The 22619-nt window shown below is 38.0% G+C and overlaps 1 protein-coding gene across 1 annotated transcript in view; it reads right to left on the bottom strand.

The window, feature by feature from the left end:
• Window positions 1-22619, bottom strand: part of grid2ipb (glutamate receptor, ionotropic, delta 2 (Grid2) interacting protein, b) — a 50928-nt gene that overhangs the window by 25714 nt on the left and 2595 nt on the right. Inside the window, 3 exon segments of the mRNA XM_030122678.1 lie at window positions 2144-2213; window positions 6239-6324; window positions 9060-9341. Of these exon segments, the coding sequence (XP_029978538.1) occupies window positions 2144-2213; window positions 6239-6324; window positions 9060-9341 (438 nt within the window).

Here is a 22619-nt window from a genome sequence, read left to right as displayed (position 1 = left end):
TTTAAGTCTATTTCCACATTTTAATTTTATGTCACCAGAGGCTTTTACAAAAAAACAAATCTGTTAAACATAACCTGTAGTTCCCTATTATATCAATAATAAAAGTGTATAAGTTACATGTGCATGCTGCTCACTATGGCACTGATTAGATTTTCTCCTTGTAAAGTGAAAGGTATTGAAATTTGATATCAAATGACCATACATTTTTCAGGTTGGAGGAGTAGCTTCCAGCCCCTACCTAACACTGGTCAGTTGTTAATCTTGTCTAAGTGACTCTGTGTTGTTGCCATGTCTATGTTGTTTTTGTGTTTGTGAGTTAAAATGATGGAAAAATGTATTTACTTGTTGGGGATTAAAGAGAATATTTAATGTAATCTAAAACCGAAATGTCATTTTCGACATTTTTGTAGATACTTGGAGCCACTCTGTAAACACAACACTAAACACTGTCTAATACACTGAGCATCATGGTCATTGTCTCTCTGGTGAACAACAGTGTTTTGCTGATCACCTCCTACTGGCGCAGCACTGTGTGATCAAAAAGGGCAGCAAAATTATACAGCGCCAGGACATCAGGCAGCCATGGGAACATCTTTGTGCCACTTTCTTCACATGGCTATCATTGTGGCAGGATGAGCAAGACAATTTGTGTTCGTAGTGCTGAGTTATTGGCTGATATATTTGTTGGGCTCTTATAGGTTCAATTCAGTTTCATTCCACACTGTATTACTTATCTCTTCTCCTACGCTCACTCCCTGAAATCACATAAAAGATCAAGGAGTCCACACAGAAGTATCTAACTCCTACAAAGAAGTTTATATAAACTCTTGTATTGAGGTGTGTTGCCCTGTATAAAACCCCAGTATACCTCAGGACTGTAAGACCAGAGCAGTGACATTGTGAATGTGACACCACCTTACGATAAGGGTGCCTTTTAAAGATTTATAAATTGTTTAGAATAATGTTATTAATCAGGTTAACTTAATGCATAATTGCTACATTAATGAGCTGTTGTAACACATTCTAAAACAAAATTAGCAAATGATTGACTGGTGTTATATTTTCTGCAATGTCAAAAAGCATTTACATAAAAACCCAAGAGATGTTTCTATGTAATTATTATGTAATACAGATGTAATTTTAGTTATGTGACCAGTTTAGTAGTATTGCTCTTTTCTGCTAATTTCTGCTCACTAATCTTCATAGCTCTAGCTAAACATGTTAGCATCAATGCTAGCTTGATTCTTGAACAATGAATATCACAATAACAGTATGAACACATTAACAAGGTTCATGATTATTTCTTACAGGTGTTTACTGATAAACACATTGGATTAATAAAGAAAGAAGATTGAACGCTTTGTAGGTGTTCTTACTGATGACACCTTAAAATAGTTGGTTATAGTCAGTGTGGTAAAATGAGTAATTAGCTAAATATTTTGACTGATAAAGGGATGACATAAAGTAAGTTAAGTAACCATCGAGCTCTGAGATTTAACAGTATCATCTTAGTCAAATGCTGAGCAAGACTCAACATATGAAAACTATTATAGTTTCTCTGTGTGTCTATTATTTAAATTAAAATCTAACTAACCTAATTAATAACCTAATAATAAATCACTGTAAATATATATTGTGGTGTCCTCTTTGCCAAGTATACCTATTTTCTCTTCACGTCTCATTTTTTTAAAAGTTGGCTGGCATATACTTTGGGGTTTTATCATACTTGTCTCTGCAGTGAAGTCTTAAATCCTTTGTGGGTCTCTGAATCCTGACTCAAACGCCTTCAAAATGAGGAGAATCACATATCATAATACATTTTTTATGAAACTCATTTGAGATTTTATGGCTGAAACTTTCATTTTCTCCTCAGGGTAACTGACAAAAAGACGCACAACACAGAGCAGATACAGCCTCCATATTAAAAATTCAACTCTGTAAAATCATGAAGCAAATAAAAGGCTTCATGTATGATGGATTAAGTGGCTCTGTCGAAGCTATTTTTCACCCTGAATATGGATAAATGGAAAGAGGGAGGATGGCTACTCTTGAACAAAAACCAAGCCCTTGAATCTCTCTGCCCAGACAAAAATAAAATACTACTTACACTACAAATAGTAATGGTGGCAATTAAAAAACAGACCTCATGTCCAGTCCGTTGAGGAAGAGGATTTTGTCGCCAGGTTTCAGTCCACACTCCTCAGCAGGACTATCTGTGAGTGGGAGAAAAAAATGGCAGAGAATCAAACATCAATCATAGTCTGAGAAAAAAAAAGGGAACCTGGCACAACCTCGACCAGCTAACAAGGTGTACAGACCAGAGCAAGATGGGAACTAATGGGATGCTGCCAGTGTGTGTGGTGCCCAACAAAGCCCATCAACAAACAAAGACAATCTACGCTGAAGCTTATTACGTAAAAAAAAAGTGCGCTGTCAAAACAATCTAAACAATTACTGGTGGAAATTGTTCCTGATTGTGCCATTCCTGTCAACCACCATCACCTCCTTATCTGTCAACTCATTGTTGCTTACATTCCCCCATCATGTCATTTTTTTTTTCTAACTCAGTGCAAGCTTTTCATGTGAAAATCATGTTTAGAGTACATTCACAGGCACCATGACAGACTTTCTCTCAGCTTGTGCCGTGCTGGTTATCTGTTGGTGAAGGATCTCAGTTCAGATCACGATGCGAGACATGTTACCCGCCCACTACTCTCTCCATATCAGCCTCCATAAGGCCCACTGAGTCAGTGTGCTCTGGCCTCTTCAGCACATGACTGTGGGAGATGGTGGTGGGCGGGAACAATGCCGTCATCATCAAATGTGCGTGCGTGCACACACACACACACACACACACACACACACACACACACATACCTCCCTGCTCACTGAGGCACCTGGCAAATTCCCTTTACAGTAACTTCACAGCCTTTACAGTCTGCTACTTTTATTTCACAAACTCATAACAGTTAATTAAACAACCTTTCACTGCTGGAAACATAAAAAGTGAAAGCAATTAGAGGCAGCAGAAGCTCCTAATAGTTTAATACCCTCATGAATATTGAGTGGTGTTCTCTATTTTGATGACAATTGTTTTATTAAAGCTTACTGCTGACTGAGAGAAACCAAAAAAACAGAGGGCAATTTCTGTTGTCTTGATATACACAGCAGGCAATAAAGATGCTATCAGCTGGATAATCAACACTTGATATCTGCTTTTCCTTTTTTTGCAATGTGAATTTTAGTTGCAGACATGCTCCTCTGCGGGCATCCATTAGATAAACTCTAAGCTGTTAAAGATTCAATGAGTGATATTTAGTTACATCAAGCAACTGAGGACTGCAACCCTCACCTACAGTGGTTGCAAAAAATGCAGAAATCCCCTGTTAAGTGTTTGGGCTTTGAAGTTAAGGGATATCAAATCTCTGGGATACATTTCTTTCTGCATTTACCCCATCTCGGTTTAAATCAAAAGGTTATATATAGAATAGTAGAGGAGTACAATCACATCCAAGTCACTTCTCATCAGTGATAGGTAATTACAGTTGTCAATCACATAATGAACCCTCCCACCTGAATGAAAACACCCATCATTCGCTGAAATCTGTTTGGTCACTGGGTAGATTTTCTGCAGCCTGGAAACACAGGCGAAGGGTAGATGTAGAATTCTAGTTTCCTCTCAGACCAGGTAAATTACAATATGATGATATGGAATGATGGAATTTATGCCCAGAAACACTGAAAATCTATCAAGCACTGGAGTGTGACACTTGTCAATCATATAAGGTGACAGTGATGCTGGATGTGCTGCTTCTATAAAATGGAAAAAAGGAGAAGAGGTTTGATCAGAGCTACTGCATAAACATGATGGTGTAAGAGCAGCCTACTCCTTCTGTAGATAGAAACGGATCATTGTAATGTAACAAAAACACACAATGACAACACTAAAAATAGAATTCTGAATATTACATTGGAGATTCTTCTACTTTTTTCTACTACTTTTACAGTGCTTACCTGACTAATTGTTGCTGTTCTATATATAATGTTATCTTGTGATATCAGAGACAACATGAGTACTGCAAACCATTAAAAGCTTCAGCTGAAGGGAATCATTCACACAAGTACAGACAGTTCCTATAACTCCCCCTTATAGGTCCCATTTCTACAGGACACAAAGAATAAATAAATAGGTTACATAATGTTACTGAAATATTACATTCCTTAAAATCACAGAAAATCACAAGTGAAAGGAACAGCTAAGTAACAGAAAAATAACAACTTACTTGAGAGATAATGAAAAGAAACGCTCAAAATAAATACATATATGAAAACTATATATGTTGTATAACAACATCTGAGGGGAAATTATTCAGATCCTGTAAGAAAATCCTGCTTAGAGAAAACAAAAGCACATAAATAAATGTACTTAAAGTTTTTAAATGCAGATTGTGACCCTCAAACTAACATATCATAATATCTAACACCAACATTATTAATAGTGAAAAAAAAATCAGTATTGTCGCAGCATGTGATTGATGTCTGACATAATTAAGGTCTAGTTTCACAAACAAAAACATCTAAGGCCTCAGATGAGAAAATAATTCTGATACAGAAATGCATGTTCAGGTTTGGCATTTTTCTCTGATCTTCAATTTTTGTGAGATTTGACATCATACAGAACTTACTGTATTGAAATTTTGAGAGAAATGTAGGAAAGAAACATCACAATTTAATGAAGCTGTTTCATAGACTGAATCTGAAAGGTGAGCCCAACAACACACTGTTTTTTGTAAAATGTCTATAAGTTGGAAACAATTGCTTTAATCTTTAACACTTTGATGCATTTTAAACGCTTATATTAACAACTGTATAAACGGTGAAACTGAAAAGTAACTGAAGATATTTAATAAATGCAGTGACATAAAAAGTATATACATTGGTGCCTTGACTTACGAGTGCTTCAACTCACAAATTTTCCAAGTTACAAGCCGGTGCTCAGTCAATTTTTTTCTTTGAGTTGTGTGCAAGCTTCAGATACGCTGCTGCTAGTTGGACACAACGTCTGCCCAGCATCCTCCGTCTCACTCGCTCACTTCACATGGTTACCTCTCCTTGGAAGCATCTCTCTTGTGTTGTGCTTTTTGCCCAGTTATTTTGCCAAATTTCATTTTCCTAACTATGGGTCTGACCTCTTTTCACCTCTTCTAGACACACAGCAAAGCATTTCAGCACCTCCCCTCTGGACAGCGATCGGACTTTGTTGTGCAGCAGGACATAATGCCTGTAATACCTAATATCACCATAATCTTCACATTTAGAATTGCATTTAAAAACTTTACTTAAAAAATTTAATTGAAAATTCTTATTAATTTTCCAACACCACAGGGAGTTGCAGCAGATGGATGAAAGAATCACATGAGTCTCTGGAGCCGCTCGGTAGGGTATATAAAAGTGGGGTTGACAGGAGGAACTTGTCAGTGCTCCTCAAGACGCTGTGGTGAGCAGAGACATGGAGGATCTGGCACCAGAATACCTACTAGTTGTTCCCCAACATTTTTCATTTTATTGGCTACGACTTGGACTAAACACTGAGCTTCCGCTGGTATACGATAGTTAGGTGTGAAACTGGGGTGGTTTTTTGGGGGCTGGAACAGATTAACGGCATTTCAATTAATTTCAATGGGGAAAATTATTTGATATACGAGCAAATTGAGTTACGAGCTCGGCCACGGAACAAATTAAACTCATAAGTCAAAGGACCACTGCACAATATTTGCCTCCTGACTATAGTGCAAGAAATGTATAAAAAAGCAGAAATTCAACATACTGAAGTAAAAATACATCAAAATTGTACTTTAACACTAAATGTATTTAGTTACATAGCACCAGAGGAATACAGAATCTGTCCTATTGACTGACTTGTATATGTGTCTGTTTCGGCACAGCACAGCCTGTTCTGACTGTTTTTCCTCTTAACATTTCATTGGTGAGTCAGACAGAGCCCCTTCCTGGAACACACACACACACACACACACACACATAAAAATACACACACACACCCCCGATCACCTTCAGCCCCCAGCGGCTGGCACTACAACAGACACACCCACGTAAAGCACACTCCCCCCTTCCCTCCACCACCCAGCACAGAACAATGTTTGGGTGAAACCACGCTACACAGAGAGGAGGAGTCTCTCTTTATCTGTGTTTCTTTGGTGTTAATTTACAGTAGCAGTACCTGGGATGACGGAGTCGACACTGACGGGAGCGTGGCCTCGCAGTGTGAAGCCGAAGGTCTTCTTCCCCCTGTAGACACGAACCACCCTGAGGAAACGACACATCAATAGATGAGCTCATTTGGATGAGCTTCTCTTTCTGCAGATCTATAAACAAGACTTGGCTATTCACCATGAAATCATGTGTAAAGCCTTGTTGATTTGCACAAGTCACTTCACAACATTCGTCACAAAATCCTCCAGCTTCCATGATGAACCAGATGTTTTTTTGTTTTGGTGGACGTGCTATTTCACTTTACATTTAGAACAGGGTGCCTCATTTTACACAAACAACACAAATAGTATTGTGTTATGTTCAGGTTTTGGCATGATGATGAGAAAATAAGAATAATTTATGTTTCACACTTTCTACAGTCATATGCACCCATGGACAAATATAGGTAGCCAAATAATCAAATAAAATAACAACTATATGACATTAAGGCAAAGAGAATGAGGTTAAGGTGTAAACAGATAAATGAATGAGCAGAAAATGAATAAGTAACTAATATATAGATACATTATAACAAAAAAGGAGTTGGTTACATGTACAGTTAATTAACAAAGGGAATGAAACACTAAAAAAGAAGTAGCTAAATAAAATCACTTTAGGTAGTAACAGTACTAAATGTATCAATTTCAAGCTGTTAGTTCACTTAAACTACAATATCAATGAAAATACTTATCCAATCCAACAGTTAACCCATGTGAATATTCTCCTATCAGTCTTATAATAAATATTAAGTTCTCTGGTATAAAAATGTCATGGATTCCATTGACATAGTCCTCAACCAGATGAGATCACCAGCTTTATTGCTGTTAACAAATCATCAAATAAGGTTTATTTTCTCAGTCTGTAACAGGATCAGGTCTCAAACTTAAATGTAATGGACAGAATTGTAATTTCAATACCTTTTTTATAATTGTCTTTGTCCAGTAATGAGTAGAGGACTGGCCAAGACCAGAACAAAAGATCTACTTTGAGCTTTTTCGATTTTAATACCCTAAAAGTGTGGAAATGGAAGCACATCAGATGTGAATACATTCGTTCCAGCGTACCTCCACCAATTATTTTCAGTCCTGCAACTAAATCTTCTTTCATTTGTGATCTGTCAATAATTCTTTCTAGTCAGTGATGAATAGTTTTGTCAATAAGTTGTCATAAAATAATGAGAAATGCCTGTTATACTTCCCATAGCACAAGGCTTCAGGTGTTTTTTTCACTCCAGTCAAAAACAAGAGCATTAAACAAAGAGTGGATGTTTTCCATTTGTTTTTCACATGTTTGAGTGGTTGTTTCAAAGCAGCACTGATGAATGGACAGGCTGTTCAGAGAGGCTGCACCTCACTTTTGTTTTCATCCGTCACTTCCTGTACGTGGGAGTTTGAACAAGTATGGACAGGACGATATGTTTTACTGCAGATGACTGACTGAGTCAGCCTTGTGAGAGTTTTTTTTCTCAAATCGTCATATCAAGGGCACAAGTATACATCAACCTGCACATGTTTTGCTTCTGTTTAGAATAAAAATACAAATATTTTCAGGTGTCATTAGTGTGGGAGAATGTTTGAGATTTTTCCGTTGATGGTACTTCGCTCCTGTTCACCCCTGTGAAGGAACACACTGTGGAACCTCTTGTTACAGCCAAGATGAGACACTCACACTGTCTATCCACAGCAGGTTGCCATGGCAATGACTCAAGGAAACACTGCATCAAGATGTAAACAGGGAAAGACAAAAAAACGGGAGAAAACAGGCACTTTTATCTTCTGACAGCCACGGTTGCTGGTTCTTATGTAAGTTCATATCAGTGGGGTGGATTTGGCTGCGTGTGCGTGAGTGTGTGTGAGGGGGCTGTTGTTGGTTATATCGCTATAGCACTAACCTTGACTTCACTTTACAAACTAAACTGTGATACACACACTGCTCAAGGCCTTGCTGGCATCTAAACAGAAAGTACTTCTCACGAGGAACACAAAGAAATATTATATAACAATGGCCCAAAAGGAATCTATCAGTCGCTTCCTTATGAAATCCCTGGGGAAATCAACGACTGGAGCAGCGTGCAGCAGCTTCAATACTGACCCAAAAAGATAATTGCTGATCTATAGAGATCTATAGAAATCAATACCTATATTAGACTGTTTTTGTATACCTTTAAGCCTCCTGTGGGTGGATTTATAGCACATTGCCTGACTTATGGAGTCAAAGTAGAGATACAGTGCTGTTACACAATGCTATTGTGGGTTTTTGGATCGCTTATTGTGACTCTGCTACTTGTCCCACATGACAATCACTTATTTAACCTGCCTTCCATTGTTATGTGACCTGCCAATATGATTATGCATGACACATTCAACCACACACTGTGGAGCGATCTTTGGATTAGTTAGTGGGCTTAGTGTGGGAGTGAGGGAGTGCACTGACACCCATGTAATCCTGGACTAAGGCTATTGTGGCGTTATTAATTGAACGAACATGTAGTTAGTGTGAGAGGAGGATAAGCAAGACAGATGAACCGGAGGTGACAAGTTTTCCTTTTCGAAATGTGTATGGACACTTGTACTGAACAACAACATGCTTTAAGACTGAACTCAAAGGAAAACAGGAGGTTCATGTGAGAAGAATCCAAAGAAGAGCACTGCACATTACATTTCTAGAACCTCTTTCCAGCTTAAATGTGGTTTGAGAATAACCTGTTACTTGTTGTGGAAGTGTCAACCACCACATATAATTCTCAAAAACAGCAAATACACACCTAAGGCTACTCCATGTGTTCTCACCTCTGATTAGGTCCGATGGGAGGATGAGCAGGTATCCCAGCGACGGACTTCCTATGGCCCCTGTCCCTCTCAGCATCCCCCCTCCCTCCAGGTTCCCCTCCATCCCTGGGCACCGAACTGGCCCGTTTGGACCCGTGGTGGCGGTCTGAGTGATCCTCGCTCCGGCTGCGTCGGAGTCGACCCTGTGGCTCGCTGATGCTCTTGCTGCGGCACAGCCGGTTGATCACGTTCTGAGAGACAGCTTCGTCAAAGCGCTGCCGGTGCTTCTTGGGAATGAAGATTCTGGTGAACATCATGGCATATGAAGAAAATAAAGAGGAGGCGATGTTACAGGTTTTGCTTGTCCAAAAGAGTTCCCTCAACAAAAGAGAACAAAAAGGGAGGGATTTACATCATAGACCCCCATAGTCTGTAACAAAAATGCCGGTTAAATTAATAGCAACAAGTCACACGTCCAACATGAGCAGAGTTTGGGGTGATGATCAGTTGACGTACTGATTTTTACAGTTCAACAGGCTCATCAAAGTGAGGTAAAGAATAGGAAAAAAAGCTTTTAGAAGAGATGTGAGGAGTCTTTAGAGTCTGAGTGTCACTGCTGCTCTCAGAGATAAGAAGCAATGAGAAAAAAGAATGTGAAGCCAGAAAGAAGAGCTATTTCATGGAGGAGAGAAACAGTGAGTGAACGTTGCCGTCACTCGCCGCCTGCTGCAGTGAGAGGACTAGAGCCAGAATACAGCAAGAGAAAAGGTGTGGGAGTGAGCGTGCTTGGGATTTCTCCTCTGCTTTCTCTCTCGCTCTCTCCATCCACAGTGTTTCATAGTCGATCTCTCAGTCTCCCACACTTCCGCCGACACCTCACCTCTGTTGGTGTGAGCACAGAGCAGGAAGCTGGCATCATCTTTCTGACCTCAGACTCAGACTCTTATTTCATTTTCCAATTTTGGCAAAGAAAGTCAATGTGAAAGCACTGGTTTGTTCTTTCATGTGTTTCTCTGAGTTGAAACAAAGCTATAGTTTTCCTCATCGATAAAAGGTTCAGCAGATTGATTTTCAATTGCAAAGGACAACAGTGGTGCCAGTATTTTCTAGGGGGTGGGTTGATAACAGGGTTTTAAAGGCCAATATAATAACGACTTACATGTCTAGAGCAGGAAAAAGCCAATAACTGGTTGAACTGTCAGTTTCAGGAATGAACAGTGTTTGACTATTAGAGCAACTGAAAATAACATGTAGTCCAGGTAATAAATACCTAAAGGAAATAAATAGTTCTGCCAATACTGATGATTTGTTAAATGACTGTGTGGACTAATTAGCCTGTGTCTGATTTATCTTACAATAAGGTTTGTGTTTTTATTTTTTTCTACACATTCCATCTATAACATAATAAACAATATTTTTTGTTTACCAATAATTTACTTAAAGGATAGTAATAAATTTAATTTGTTACTTCTGGGCTATAACTTTCATCTGTAAATAAGGAGTTAAGGAACAAAAACTGGCGGAAATGTGACAAACACAAATTCAATGACAAGTGTATTAGACTAACAATATAACAATATTTTATGCCACAATGAACACGCTTAAATGTCAAAGAGGGTCACAGGTTGGCCGCTGTACATACTGGATGGTATGGGAATACTGGCTGTTTTTCGCTCGAGCAGTGACTATAGAGATAAAATAAGCTGAGACATCCCCTCCCACGTGAGCTGACAAAAGAAAAAAGACTTGTCATTCAAGTGATCACAACAGCTGCCGAGACAAACCAACCATCCACCCACGCACAAAAAGATCTGTCCTTCACCACCATATTAACACCGACCATAACATCCAACCTCAAAGGATGTTCACCTGTGGTTTTTGTTTTGTTTTGCTTTCAGTGTTGACGTCTTTTGGGTATTGATGTGTTATACTTGTTAGAAATTTTAAAAAGACAATCTTAGCCTGATCTATCATAGACTTACTCTGAGTGTTGCTTCTGTAAATTATTGCTTCAATAATTAGATTTGGAGGCTAATATAAGACGTCTGCAGTGTCAGACTAATGCAGTTAGACTTTCAGAGTTTCTGTTCACTGAATACAACATCTGTTTCTTTACAGACCGCTCTGCTGTAGTTGTGGTGACTTTATTATACAAATGTTGGAAGAAGCTGACTTTAATACTGTGTCTGTAAACTACAGATTAGTATTAACTTACTCATCACCCCTCGCTCTCCACAGCTCTTCCCTTTTTTCCAAGCATGGTAACCAGCTCCACAAAGCTGAGATGGTGAAGGTGGTTAAAATTAGAACTGCTGATTTCAAAACAGCAGAAAACAATGGGTGACATCATGGAGGCGCTTTAATTGTTTTATGTAAAATCTATATTCTACGGTACATAACAATGACAACTATATTCCATTCATGTTATTATATTCCCATAAATCGTTGCCTCTAAAACTGGTCTGGGTTTAAGACCCACTTTTTCCCCATGATCTCTAAGTTTTAGCCAACTTTCATAAATCCAAACCAAATGCAGGTATTTCTCAAACCCATGGTCAAGGTCGAAAGATTTTTGTTTTCCCTCAACAAAAGTTATACACATGACTCTCATAAAAAACTTCCTCATGACTACACATTTGAGTCTGCACAGACAATATACAGGATTTAGTGATATTTTCCTTTTCGCATTTTCGCACATTTCAGTCTCAGTCCTTTTTCATTGTAACTGTTTGTATATCCATACTTCAGACACTAAGTCATAATACTGCTACATCTTGCCTATAAACACTTTTTGATCAAATATTTTCTTTACCAAGGCAACCACCAGCTACTGTAGCCTTTGACTGTCAAAATACAAGTCCAAAATCAGATTGCATTTTAAAGCAATGAAGAAGCCATTTAAAAGCTTTTCTTCTTTTTTTCCCAGAGTCATGATCCATCAGTTGAGCAAGCTAAATCTTACACACAGATCTCTGAGGCAAGAACTGGCCAAAGCATTTTAGTGACTTAAGACCACAAGGTACATATGCACCTCCCTACACAAAATGCACTGTATCTCATATATTTCTTCATGTTCTTTCCAATCAGACCCAAAGGACAATTCAGACATGGTATAAAAGAACATCACAATCTCTGACGTTACATCGATCAAATCCAGCTTAACTATTTGCTGTAAATTCAGTGTTACAGTAGGATACAACTGAGAGCCAGTCTGAACACATTTTTACAAAACAACCGTTCTGTAAAACACCTACGCCAGTCAGTTGTGTTCTGACGAGCTGATTCGCTGCTGATAAGATGAATCAGCCTCACTCAGACAGGGTGTTGTGCCTTCTGTGAAAAACACCACAAGTCAAGCAATTAGCTACCAAACCTGCTGACAGAGACAAGAGACATCATAGTATATGTCAACAAGAAACCAATTAAGCTGCGTGGAAAAAAAACAAAAAAACACTGGTGGCTAAATACAGCAATTAGGTCACATTTATTGTAAAGAAAGAAACAGCACTAAGAGGCCAATAAGCAACATCGAATTCAACGTGAGCCCCGGTCACTAAAGCTACTTCATTATCCTCATCTGTTTAAGCACAAATTTATTTTAATATTAACCACTCTATGAGGAAACCACAGGTCACAGTTTCTGTCACGGAAAATTATTCTCAACACCGCAGCAAAGTGGCTAAATAGAGCAATTAGGTCATACTTATTGTACAGAGGGGAGGAGAGATAGTAATAAGACACAATATACAAAAAACCTTGATGTCTACAGCTACTGCTCTTAGATGCGTAAGCCCTGATTTAGCTCTTAACACATATACATGTTTTATTTACGTATGTGAAAACTAAAATGCACAGCTTCTGTGACTTAAACACCTTACTTCTAAAATGGGCTTATTATTAATTTTTCTCTTGAAAGTATATATAGCTTGCGTTTGTAGACAGAAGCGTTCAGACTCCATGAGTGGTAGTCAAGCTAACAACTGACTGTAGGAGGAGAGTGAGTGGTATGGCAAGAAAAAAGAAGTAAGATAGAAAAATAACTCATTTATTGATTTTGCCACGGCGTTTATATTTTAAACACATGCACACCTTCACAGAATGCTACAGGAGTGCTCTAGAGGCAATATACACCCAAAGCACAGGCTTCCTCGTTTCTGCCATATGAGCCGTCCACAGGTTAGAGCAGTGCTTTTCAATCTTGGGGTCGGGACCCCACATGGGGTCGCCTGAAATTTCTATTAATTGATAAAAATAAAAATAAAAACTAACTAATAAAAATATATATGGTGAGTTGAGAGAGACAATCACAATACATAAGAGACATGATAAACTCAGAAGCTGAAACTGAAGCACTGTGGTACTGTTTATCTTTCAAATGTTCATTGTGGTCGGTTTCAGATGCTGCAGCTCTTTTATAATTCATCATTTGAGTTATTGTTTGTTCAGTATTAATTGTCAGTCTTGTAAATCCAAGCTGGACTGACTGTACATATCCTGACCAAGGAAAATAAAATTCTCACTTTGTGCAGTAATCTACACCTGGCTTTTCTGCCTCCGTCCATAATAATATACATTATATAGACTAAATGTCATCTAAAATTAACGTTTATTTGCAACATAGTAAAACAAACTATTACATAATCAAAAACAAATAAATTTTAGCAAAAACATGTCTCTGTTTTGAATGTCTGGGGTTGCCAGAAATTTGTGATGTTAAAATGGGGTCACGAGCCAAATAAGGTTGGGAACCACTGGGTTAGAGGTAATCGCATCGTGGGTCGAGTGTTTGTGTGTATTCAAACAAAGTTTAATCTCTGAGGCAGAATAGTACAGTAAGTGAGAAGAGTAGAAAGAAGAGAGGGGAATAACCAGAGTCACTTTGATTTTATATTGTTCCACTGATGCATGATGCGATGATTGGCTGGAGATACAAACTCACTACCAAATGGTTGATGCCCAGAAACATCCCAAACACTGCAAACCAGTAGGAACATTGGGCATAAAGGCAGAGAGCAGGGTGTCTGCAGGTAAATCCACCACAACACACTGATAGAAAAAATAGGACCAGCATGTTCTATCAAGACTCAATAACAAGTTGAATTTGCGAGGTTGTCAGGTTCTGCTGCTATGTTAGAATCCTGTGGTCTTGATGCAGGAGATCAATCTCCCAATAAAAGTGGGTGGTACTTTCACTGGAGGAGAACTCTATTAATTAAATGAAAGTCCATATATGACTTCCTATCAGTGCTCAATTGTAACAATATTGATATCTCTAACCATGTCCATATTATAAACCATTAAAATATGCCACATTATAAGTTAAGGCCAATATTTTAAAAAAATTGTCAGAAAATACAAAAATCTAAATTTGTCCCGATATATAAAATTTGAATGACTCTGACCAGTAGTTTCGTCAGAGAAGATGTTTGAAGAAATTGCTAACAAAGAGGACAACGAAGATGACAAAGACAATGACGGACACAGTGCTTTCTCAATAGCTTGTGACCTATCAGCTGGTGAGCTAAAAAGGGTGAGAGGTGATGACCAAACAGGATTATTGTTTTTAGGGAAAATATTGTATACTTAGCCATTAACTGTATCTTTACCAATTTGCCTAATCTTGTAAAAAGCAAACATATTTTCATGATGCATCTTGATCTGCAGTAAACAGGTTTTCCTGACCAAATGTTATTTTTTGTGATTAGTTAGCTAACCCTTCTAATAATATGAAACCACACTGTCCATTAGCTTTTGAGTACATAGCAAAGCAGTATCACAGAATGCGTGTGTTTGAATTGAATTTCTAACAACTTTCTCTCTATTTACACAGACTGTGTTTGGGAGGCGACAGTGCTACAGTGACACCATCCACTGGTTTTTTAACTGTTTTTCTGAAGTCAAGAGCCCACAATTTGTTGGCTCTTAGAAGCCAGAAATGACCATATTTGAATAAAAGGATGAGGCTGCAATGTGAGGGGTCAGAGCCATCTATATACTAGCACACAAACACATGTTGCATAATAAAAAAATCAACATTTTAGTCTTAGTGTATCCTATTCACCACATCCTACAGCTGAACTGTCTTGTTGACAAAAAAAAAATGCTTTATTTAATGACAAGGTCTGAAAGTGAGTCTCAGGGGTAAGCTAGCTGTCAATCAATTTGTCAAATTTGTCTAAAATCGTATTAACAGATCAATATTTCAGAGATAAACCACCAGAACACCAACGAGACTGTCTAAATAGAATGCAAAATGAGACCAAAATAAATAACACAAATGCAGAAATGTTAGTTTAGTATTTTTATAGAGAAGTTCACCATAACTAAGGCCAGGGCTATTTGAAGGCAGCATCTAGTGGCCATGAGTGATTTTACACTTACGTTAGTTATGAGGTGGCTTCACTTTGGATCTGCAGACTTTTGATTTGAAAGTCTAATTTATCCTTTTAACCTCTAATGTCTTTATAACAGAGCTATGAAAAAAAAAAAAAAAAAAAACATAACATTGCTATTATATGCACAATGATCCAGTGGATGATTCTCCATTAGTTTTCATTAAAAAGGGGATGATGAATTTCCTTTGGTCTTTTGCATAATATTCCTGTACACTATATTTGAAGTCTAATTTATCCATTTAACCCTTATCCTCCTCCACACACATGTCACAACACTGTGGAGATCATGTGGGTGGAAATGTCTTATAACAGTCTTATACATTAAGGAAACATGGAACAGGTATTAGAGCACTACTTGTTATTGGCTGTCATATACTCTGACTCTGATGATGATACCGTGACACTTGATTTTAGTGCTAGTTTGGTCAATCCATGTGGGATATTTACAGAAAAAAAAAGAAATAATTGAATCCACTGTGTGTTTAATTTCAATCTGACCCTTTGGAGCCCCACAGTGGTTAGAAAATTGCAGAGTGGCTACTTATGATTTATTTAAAATATTAATAAAAAATCAACCATTTGCTCAACAGGAAAATTTTCAAAATGCTCTAATAGAATAGACCTTTTTCTTTTCATAGACATCTGCACCCCCCACCACCTGTTGAATGTGGGGCAAAACATGGAGCAGTAAGTGAGACCAAGTGAGATGGTTTAGGATTTTTTTTTTTTTTTTTTACACTATTTTCCTTGTTTTCTGTTTTTACTGTTGTTTGCAGTGTTGTCATGATTTTCCTTTTTTTTTTTTTTTTTACTGTGTTTTTACTGAATGTTGACCATGTAAACTGCTTTATGGAGTTCAACCAAGTGTCAAAAAGGGGCTGGACTGATTTAGAAAAAAGAGACCCAAAACAAAAACTACTTGGCCAAAATTCAAATACTTATTATTGTTCAATGTGTTCCAGTTCACAGTTCATGTTAAACATCCTAAATCTCTTATTGATGTACATTGTGAGTGCCTTCTTTAGTAAAAACCAGTAAAACTTCAAACCCTCTCTGTCTTTTTCTGTTATTCCACCCTATTTTGACACTAAAACCCACAGAAAAGCTTAACCACTGAAGAAAAGGAATACAAGCCCATACTCACAGCTCCTTTTATGACACTTCTACAGACACAAATTCCGAGCAGCCCGTTTCATTGACATAATGTCTCAGGGGTTAAAGGGTTAATATCCATAATTAATATGGCCAAAATCTCCTGTAACTTCCAGTCTAATTAGACCATTAACAGGCTCCTCATGTACTATATAGAAGCACTTATGTGTTTATTTCAGGCTTTTGGTTCAGGCTTTTGGTTCAATTTGTTGGCTGTTTTGTGACTTCAGTTGTCGTAAAAAAAATAGAAAAAAAGAGCATGTGGCACATTTCTGGACAAATCTGCTCAGGTACAGATGTAGGCCGAATATTCTTAGCCCTCTGTCACCGCCTCTGCAGATTTTGAAATGGGTTTAAGGTGAACATGACTGCAGTCTGAGATAGTGCTGCCTGTGCACACACTACCAGCTACAATAAGCACACTCCTGAGATATAAATAAATGCTCTGTAGTGATGTAGATGTAGCAACCCACACAGTCCCTCTTTGTGTTTGCCATCTGCACTTCTCTGCTGTTTGCCGATCACAGAGCTAATGTCGCTGCCTCGAACACAAATGCAGTACGTGGCAGTATGATAATGAGTGTGAGTGCGTTAGACAGATGTTCGTCCATCTCAGAATGCACAGCTATCTGTTGAAACAGCCACCTCATCACAAAAGAAAAAGTTTTCCCTGTCAACTCTCTGAAATTAAATGAGTGTTCTGATTTGACCTCATTTACAAAGAAGATCTATAATTATCTGAAGGAGGGTTGTAGAAAGAAGAAGCAAGCAGGGAGAAAGGGACAGATTTCTCAAAAGGGAGGAATGACATGCAAAAAACGACATAAAAGAGACCTCATTTCATTTCCAGTGTCTGGATGAGGCTGAACGATGAGCTTGCTGCCATGTCTAAACCTTTCTCAAAAAAGAAAGACGAGTCTCTTATGTGATCTATTTACCCTGCCTCATTTGGAGACTGGCAAAAAAAGTGATGGGTCACCCATTTAGAGAGAAAGGCAGTGGAATTAAAAGATTTCAGATGTGTTAAGAGCACCACAGGGTGGCTGAACTGCAGCTGAGAACATGGCCAAAATATATGTTTACAAACTGCACTGGTGATAAAAAAAAAAAAAAAATCCTGTGAACAGACATGTGTACCTTGGTTAACACGATCATAAAAAACATAAAGATATAAAATTAAGGATCAAACAGAACACCTGAATTAATAAAGCTGAAACTAAAGTTTGCATAATAAGGGGAAGCATTACATAATATAGACAGAATCTGTGTTGAAAAATGACTGCAATATAGAAAATTAAATTGACTTTTACCACAATATTATAGATTTAATCAGTAGGTTCTTACACACTGTTGCCCATAAAGTTGGAATATTTTTGTTTTCAGACACATTCCTCTTTTTATACCTATTCATACACATCAGTAATCACCTTTAACCAGGAGTAATGATTATATACTGAGTCTCAGTTACACTTTATTTATCAAGAATAAATTACATTGTGACAATCATTTAATGAAAAGAGGTAAATATATCTTATTCCAACATTATGGGCAATAGTGTATCTACTGTGCCATATTTATAGTATACAAAACAATGGCAGTAGTGATGACTGTATTTTTAAGCCATGGAATATTACAAATGTGACTGTAATAGAATTATTGAGTCTGACTCCTGTGAGTTAACTTTTCTCCCTTAAAATAAAGACATGACTGAACCAAATGGGTTTGTTCACACAGGGGGCAATAGTGTCCTAAATATGATCTTCCTGCTCATATGTGATGCAGATCTATGTTTTTACTGACAGTGTGAACAACATAAGTCACATGGAATCTGATCTTTTAAATTCTGATCCAAGACACATCCTAAGTCAGATACAAATGTGACCTTTTGCAATCATTCAACCTCAGTCTAAACCAGGGGTGGCCAACCCTGGTCCTGGAGAGCCACTATCCTGTATGTTTTAGATGTATCCCTCTTCCAACACACCTGATTCAAATGATAAGCCTATCATCAAGCTCTGCAGAAGCCTGATAACAACTGTCAGGTGTACTGGAAGAGGGAAACATCTAAAACATGCAGGATAGTGGCTCTCCAGGTCCAGGGTTGGCAACCCCTGCTCTAAACAGTCAGACGAGAATACACATGGCTTTTATTTCTCTCTAGATTGAGGTTTGTCCCAACCCTGCTGTGGAGGGAGTCTAACAAAATGCAGTAAATCAAAAGAGCTCAACATTAAACACATGCAGTAAAATGCAACGTTTACATTACTTGTAATGGAGTACATTCCCAGTGTGTATTAGTACTTTTTAGTACTTTTACTGACAGAAACAATGGCAACACTTTTAAGACCACTGCTTTTCTTCATGTGGGTCAGTTTAGATCAAGGTCACAATGGAATTTGATAGTGCGCACATTAAAAACAAAATTAATATCAATAGTGCAGAAAACATCAGATCTAAGCAATAAATTTGAATTGGGCATTACGGCTAGCAGAGTGAAATTAGACTACGACGTTGACAGTGATTGCTACTGTCAGATATTTCTATGAAAAATATTAAACTGTGTTGGATTTCTGATTGTATAATTACACATCAAACCAGATCTTCAACACATTAAGAATTACACAGCAGTTGCAGTTGATAGCTGTAGTGCTATTTGGGTTTAATTGTCTACTTCATTGCCAGAAAACTATTGTGAGGATGTTTGTCTTTTTTTTTTTTTTTTTTGGCTCTAGCCACTGACCCCTGCAGTGAATATTAAATCCTATTATAATCAATACCAATGCAGAAAAAAACAAACTTATATGGAACATTTAATGCAGGGAAAGGTGAGAAGCCTGTACATTCTGGTTTTACTTTAAAAAGCTAACACAGTGTTAATAAATGGTAGAAAGAAGAAAACTGTTCAACTGCACTTACTGGGCTATGCAATTAAAGACAGGCTGTTCGACAGGAAACAGACATACATGAACTCGGTAAAATCCAGGGAGATAAGCGCAAAAAGAATACCTCTGTAATCTGAAATTCAGCATTATGTTTTATAATATGCATACATACACAGACACACCCTAAACCATGTCTAAGTTGCATCCTAAAAGCAAAGAATAACTCCATTACACACTTCAATCACTTAGGTAGAGTTAGTAAAGCTCTTTGTTATTGTTAATTGTGTTCATGCAAGTGTGATCCCATTGAAATTCACTGATTTAATTAAATTGTTTAAGATTTTATTGCCTATGAGACAGTTTAACTGGAGAACAGATAGTGCTAAAAGCATCAGATATCAAACATTAAAAGCTTTTTGAAGAAAGATTTACTGAGCTGTGATGCATAACATCTTGTATCTACAGTGTTTGTTGAAGGGCTCACAGTTCCAGTGCAGCCTCAACATCTAATCACAATGCAAAAAAAATACAATACCACCCAACACGTAAAGCTCAGTGGAGAGAGATATTTAATGATGTACTCACCCCAGACAATTCATCATTCTAGCTGTCCCCCATAGTTGAAAAATAAACTATACGTGGCAGTGTTGCACCATCTAGAAGTGTCCAGAATAGAAGACACGCCTACTGCTACAATGCTGCTTCTCCGAGGAGGATAAAAGATATGGTGGGATCTTGGTGCCTGTACAGTAAGAGGGGGAAAAACAGTCCCCACACAGTGAAAAAAAAAACATGGAGTAGCCCGAGCTCAGAGCAGAACGATAAGAAAATCCAACAAGCAAAACACAATAAAGCCTTCAGAGAGAGAGAGGGAAAGAGGTACAGTTGGAGAGTTTGGCGATGGGTGGGGGATGAAAGACCACAGATATATGGCATTAATGTTATTATTGGTGCTTAGGCAAATAGGAGCGTCCTTCATAACTGAATTACCAATGAGGAGTTGGTTCTCAGTCGAACAGTGTCTGAATTATTTATGAGCAATTTAAGGCAGAAAAGAACCCTCTGTCACCTCAGCTCATTATAAGCAGGCAGTGACAGAACTCCCTCCACGCTACCTGCTCACACACTGCTGGAAAACCTTCTTACAGTATATTAATATCACTCAAAAGGTGTGTAGTAGTGGAGTGGTGACAGCTTATAAAAAGGTTTGATTGGCTACACTTGTGGAAGGAGAGCAATCTGTGGACACGCTGTCTGGGGATTTAGACAAACGACTGAATGCCTGTCATTTTGGCACACAGGTAACCACAGCCCAAGCAACGCAAAAAGTTTTTGCACGTTCATATCTGGCATTATTTCACTTACGCCCGTTGGGGGGTAGCTCAAGGTGTTTTTTTTTTTTTTTAAAGGACTGCTGAAAATGAGCAGAATGGCCACTGCTCCTGAAACATGTTTTCCACTCAACTAAAATCTGTCTTTGCCTAAATCGAGCTTATAGTGGCTCGTCGTCACAGACACTTCCATGCTGTGAATACGGTTTTGGTTGCCAATACTTGTTTACAACAAAAACACTAAGCTAAAGCCCATCCAAATCTACTGTTCTATCTCACACCGGGACTCTGCAATTTCACTGACTGTGACTTGGAGGGCTACTGTAGATTTACCACTGTGGGTGGCAGATGGGGCCCACCTAAGCTTAAAGTGCACTGCAGCTCTCAGATGGCTGGCGGGGGGTCGGGACCTCCCATAATCCACCCTGTCAAAGAAAAAGCCTGTTTGGTCATGATGAATTAAGCCCCTCAGATTTTTTTACTTTTCAGCAGGACTTTTTAGTGACAGACAGGGCACGTGAGCCGAAATACAAAAAAAGGATCCTAACAATGAAACAAACAATGAATGCACAAAGTCTCATTAGGTCTGTTTCAGCTATTACATAATAACCTTATCTCAGCTATTTGAGCCACAATTACTCTGGATAATTGTCATAGTTGTCGCCATTCACCTTTGTTTAACATTTGAAAACAGATGAAACTGACATGAATATTCCACAGTTGAAGATCTTTCACTAGCAGTACGTTTTTTGCATATTTTAGAAATAAGCTTTCTATAATATGTATTTATAAATAATGTATATAAGTATATTGTTTTAATGTCAAATCTAGACTGTGCAACTTTTATTTTATGTGCTCCAATGTTTATTATTAATAAATTAATCTTCTACTTCACTAATTCCACTTCCCCACAGATGGTGTCAACTCACCTTACCTTGATTTTACTCAGCTTCACTTGGCTTTAGCATCATTTCAATGCATTTGCACAGCAAGTGTAGTACGTCAGCATAGCTAATCATTATAGCAATGCAACATAAATTATTGTGACATTATATATTCAACACACCTGTGGCTGATAGCGAGGCAACAGTGTACAAGGATGAAAATAAACTCAAAATGATGTAATTTCCAGCACAAGATGTTGTCTTTATGTTTTTCAAATTGAGAATGTGCAATAGGTGTAAAATTTGAATCTGTGGTTGAAGATTTTTTGGAGATGTCAATACGTGGTGACATATATACTGTTTGTTTTGACACAGTGATGATTCTGGATAAACCAAATCAAGTTTACTATCAACTATAGCCTTGGCATCAGTGATACTAGGAACAGTATCTGGTCTCTGCTCTCACTCAGTGGAAATGCCAAAAAAGCTGTGGGTTGATACCATCAGTGGAAAAGCAGAATTTGTGTATTTTGTGGGCAAATAAATCACTATGGGGTTTATACCCAAGTGGCAATCTCCAACGGGTACATGATGATGCTTACATGAAAGTGTCAAAACCTGCAATTTCTTGAGTGTCCACTTGAGGCTGACTTCAAAAGTGAGTCAATCCCCATAGACCCCCATGTTAAAATTCACTGCAGAAGTAAACATGTCTGCAGCCTGGAATAAAAGATGCTTTTGATCTCTACAGTTAATGTCCCTGTTCATTATATCTGAATGAGGAGTGTATTTAAGTTGACATTACTCTGACCAGTAATGTTTGTAAAACAACCGCATGTATGAACATTTAAGTAGCTGAAATGATCTGGTCGATGTGTGAGTGAGTGCGATGAGTGTTTTCATAGCATCCGTGTTAGAATTACCTGGAACATGGGCT

This window comes from Sphaeramia orbicularis, chromosome 19, assembly GCF_902148855.1.
Source record: "Sphaeramia orbicularis chromosome 19, fSphaOr1.1, whole genome shotgun sequence".
NCBI lineage: Eukaryota > Metazoa > Chordata > Actinopteri > Kurtiformes > Apogonidae > Sphaeramia > Sphaeramia orbicularis.
The sequence above is the reverse complement of the archived record's forward strand: the minus strand, read 5'-3'. Positions and strand labels throughout refer to the sequence as shown.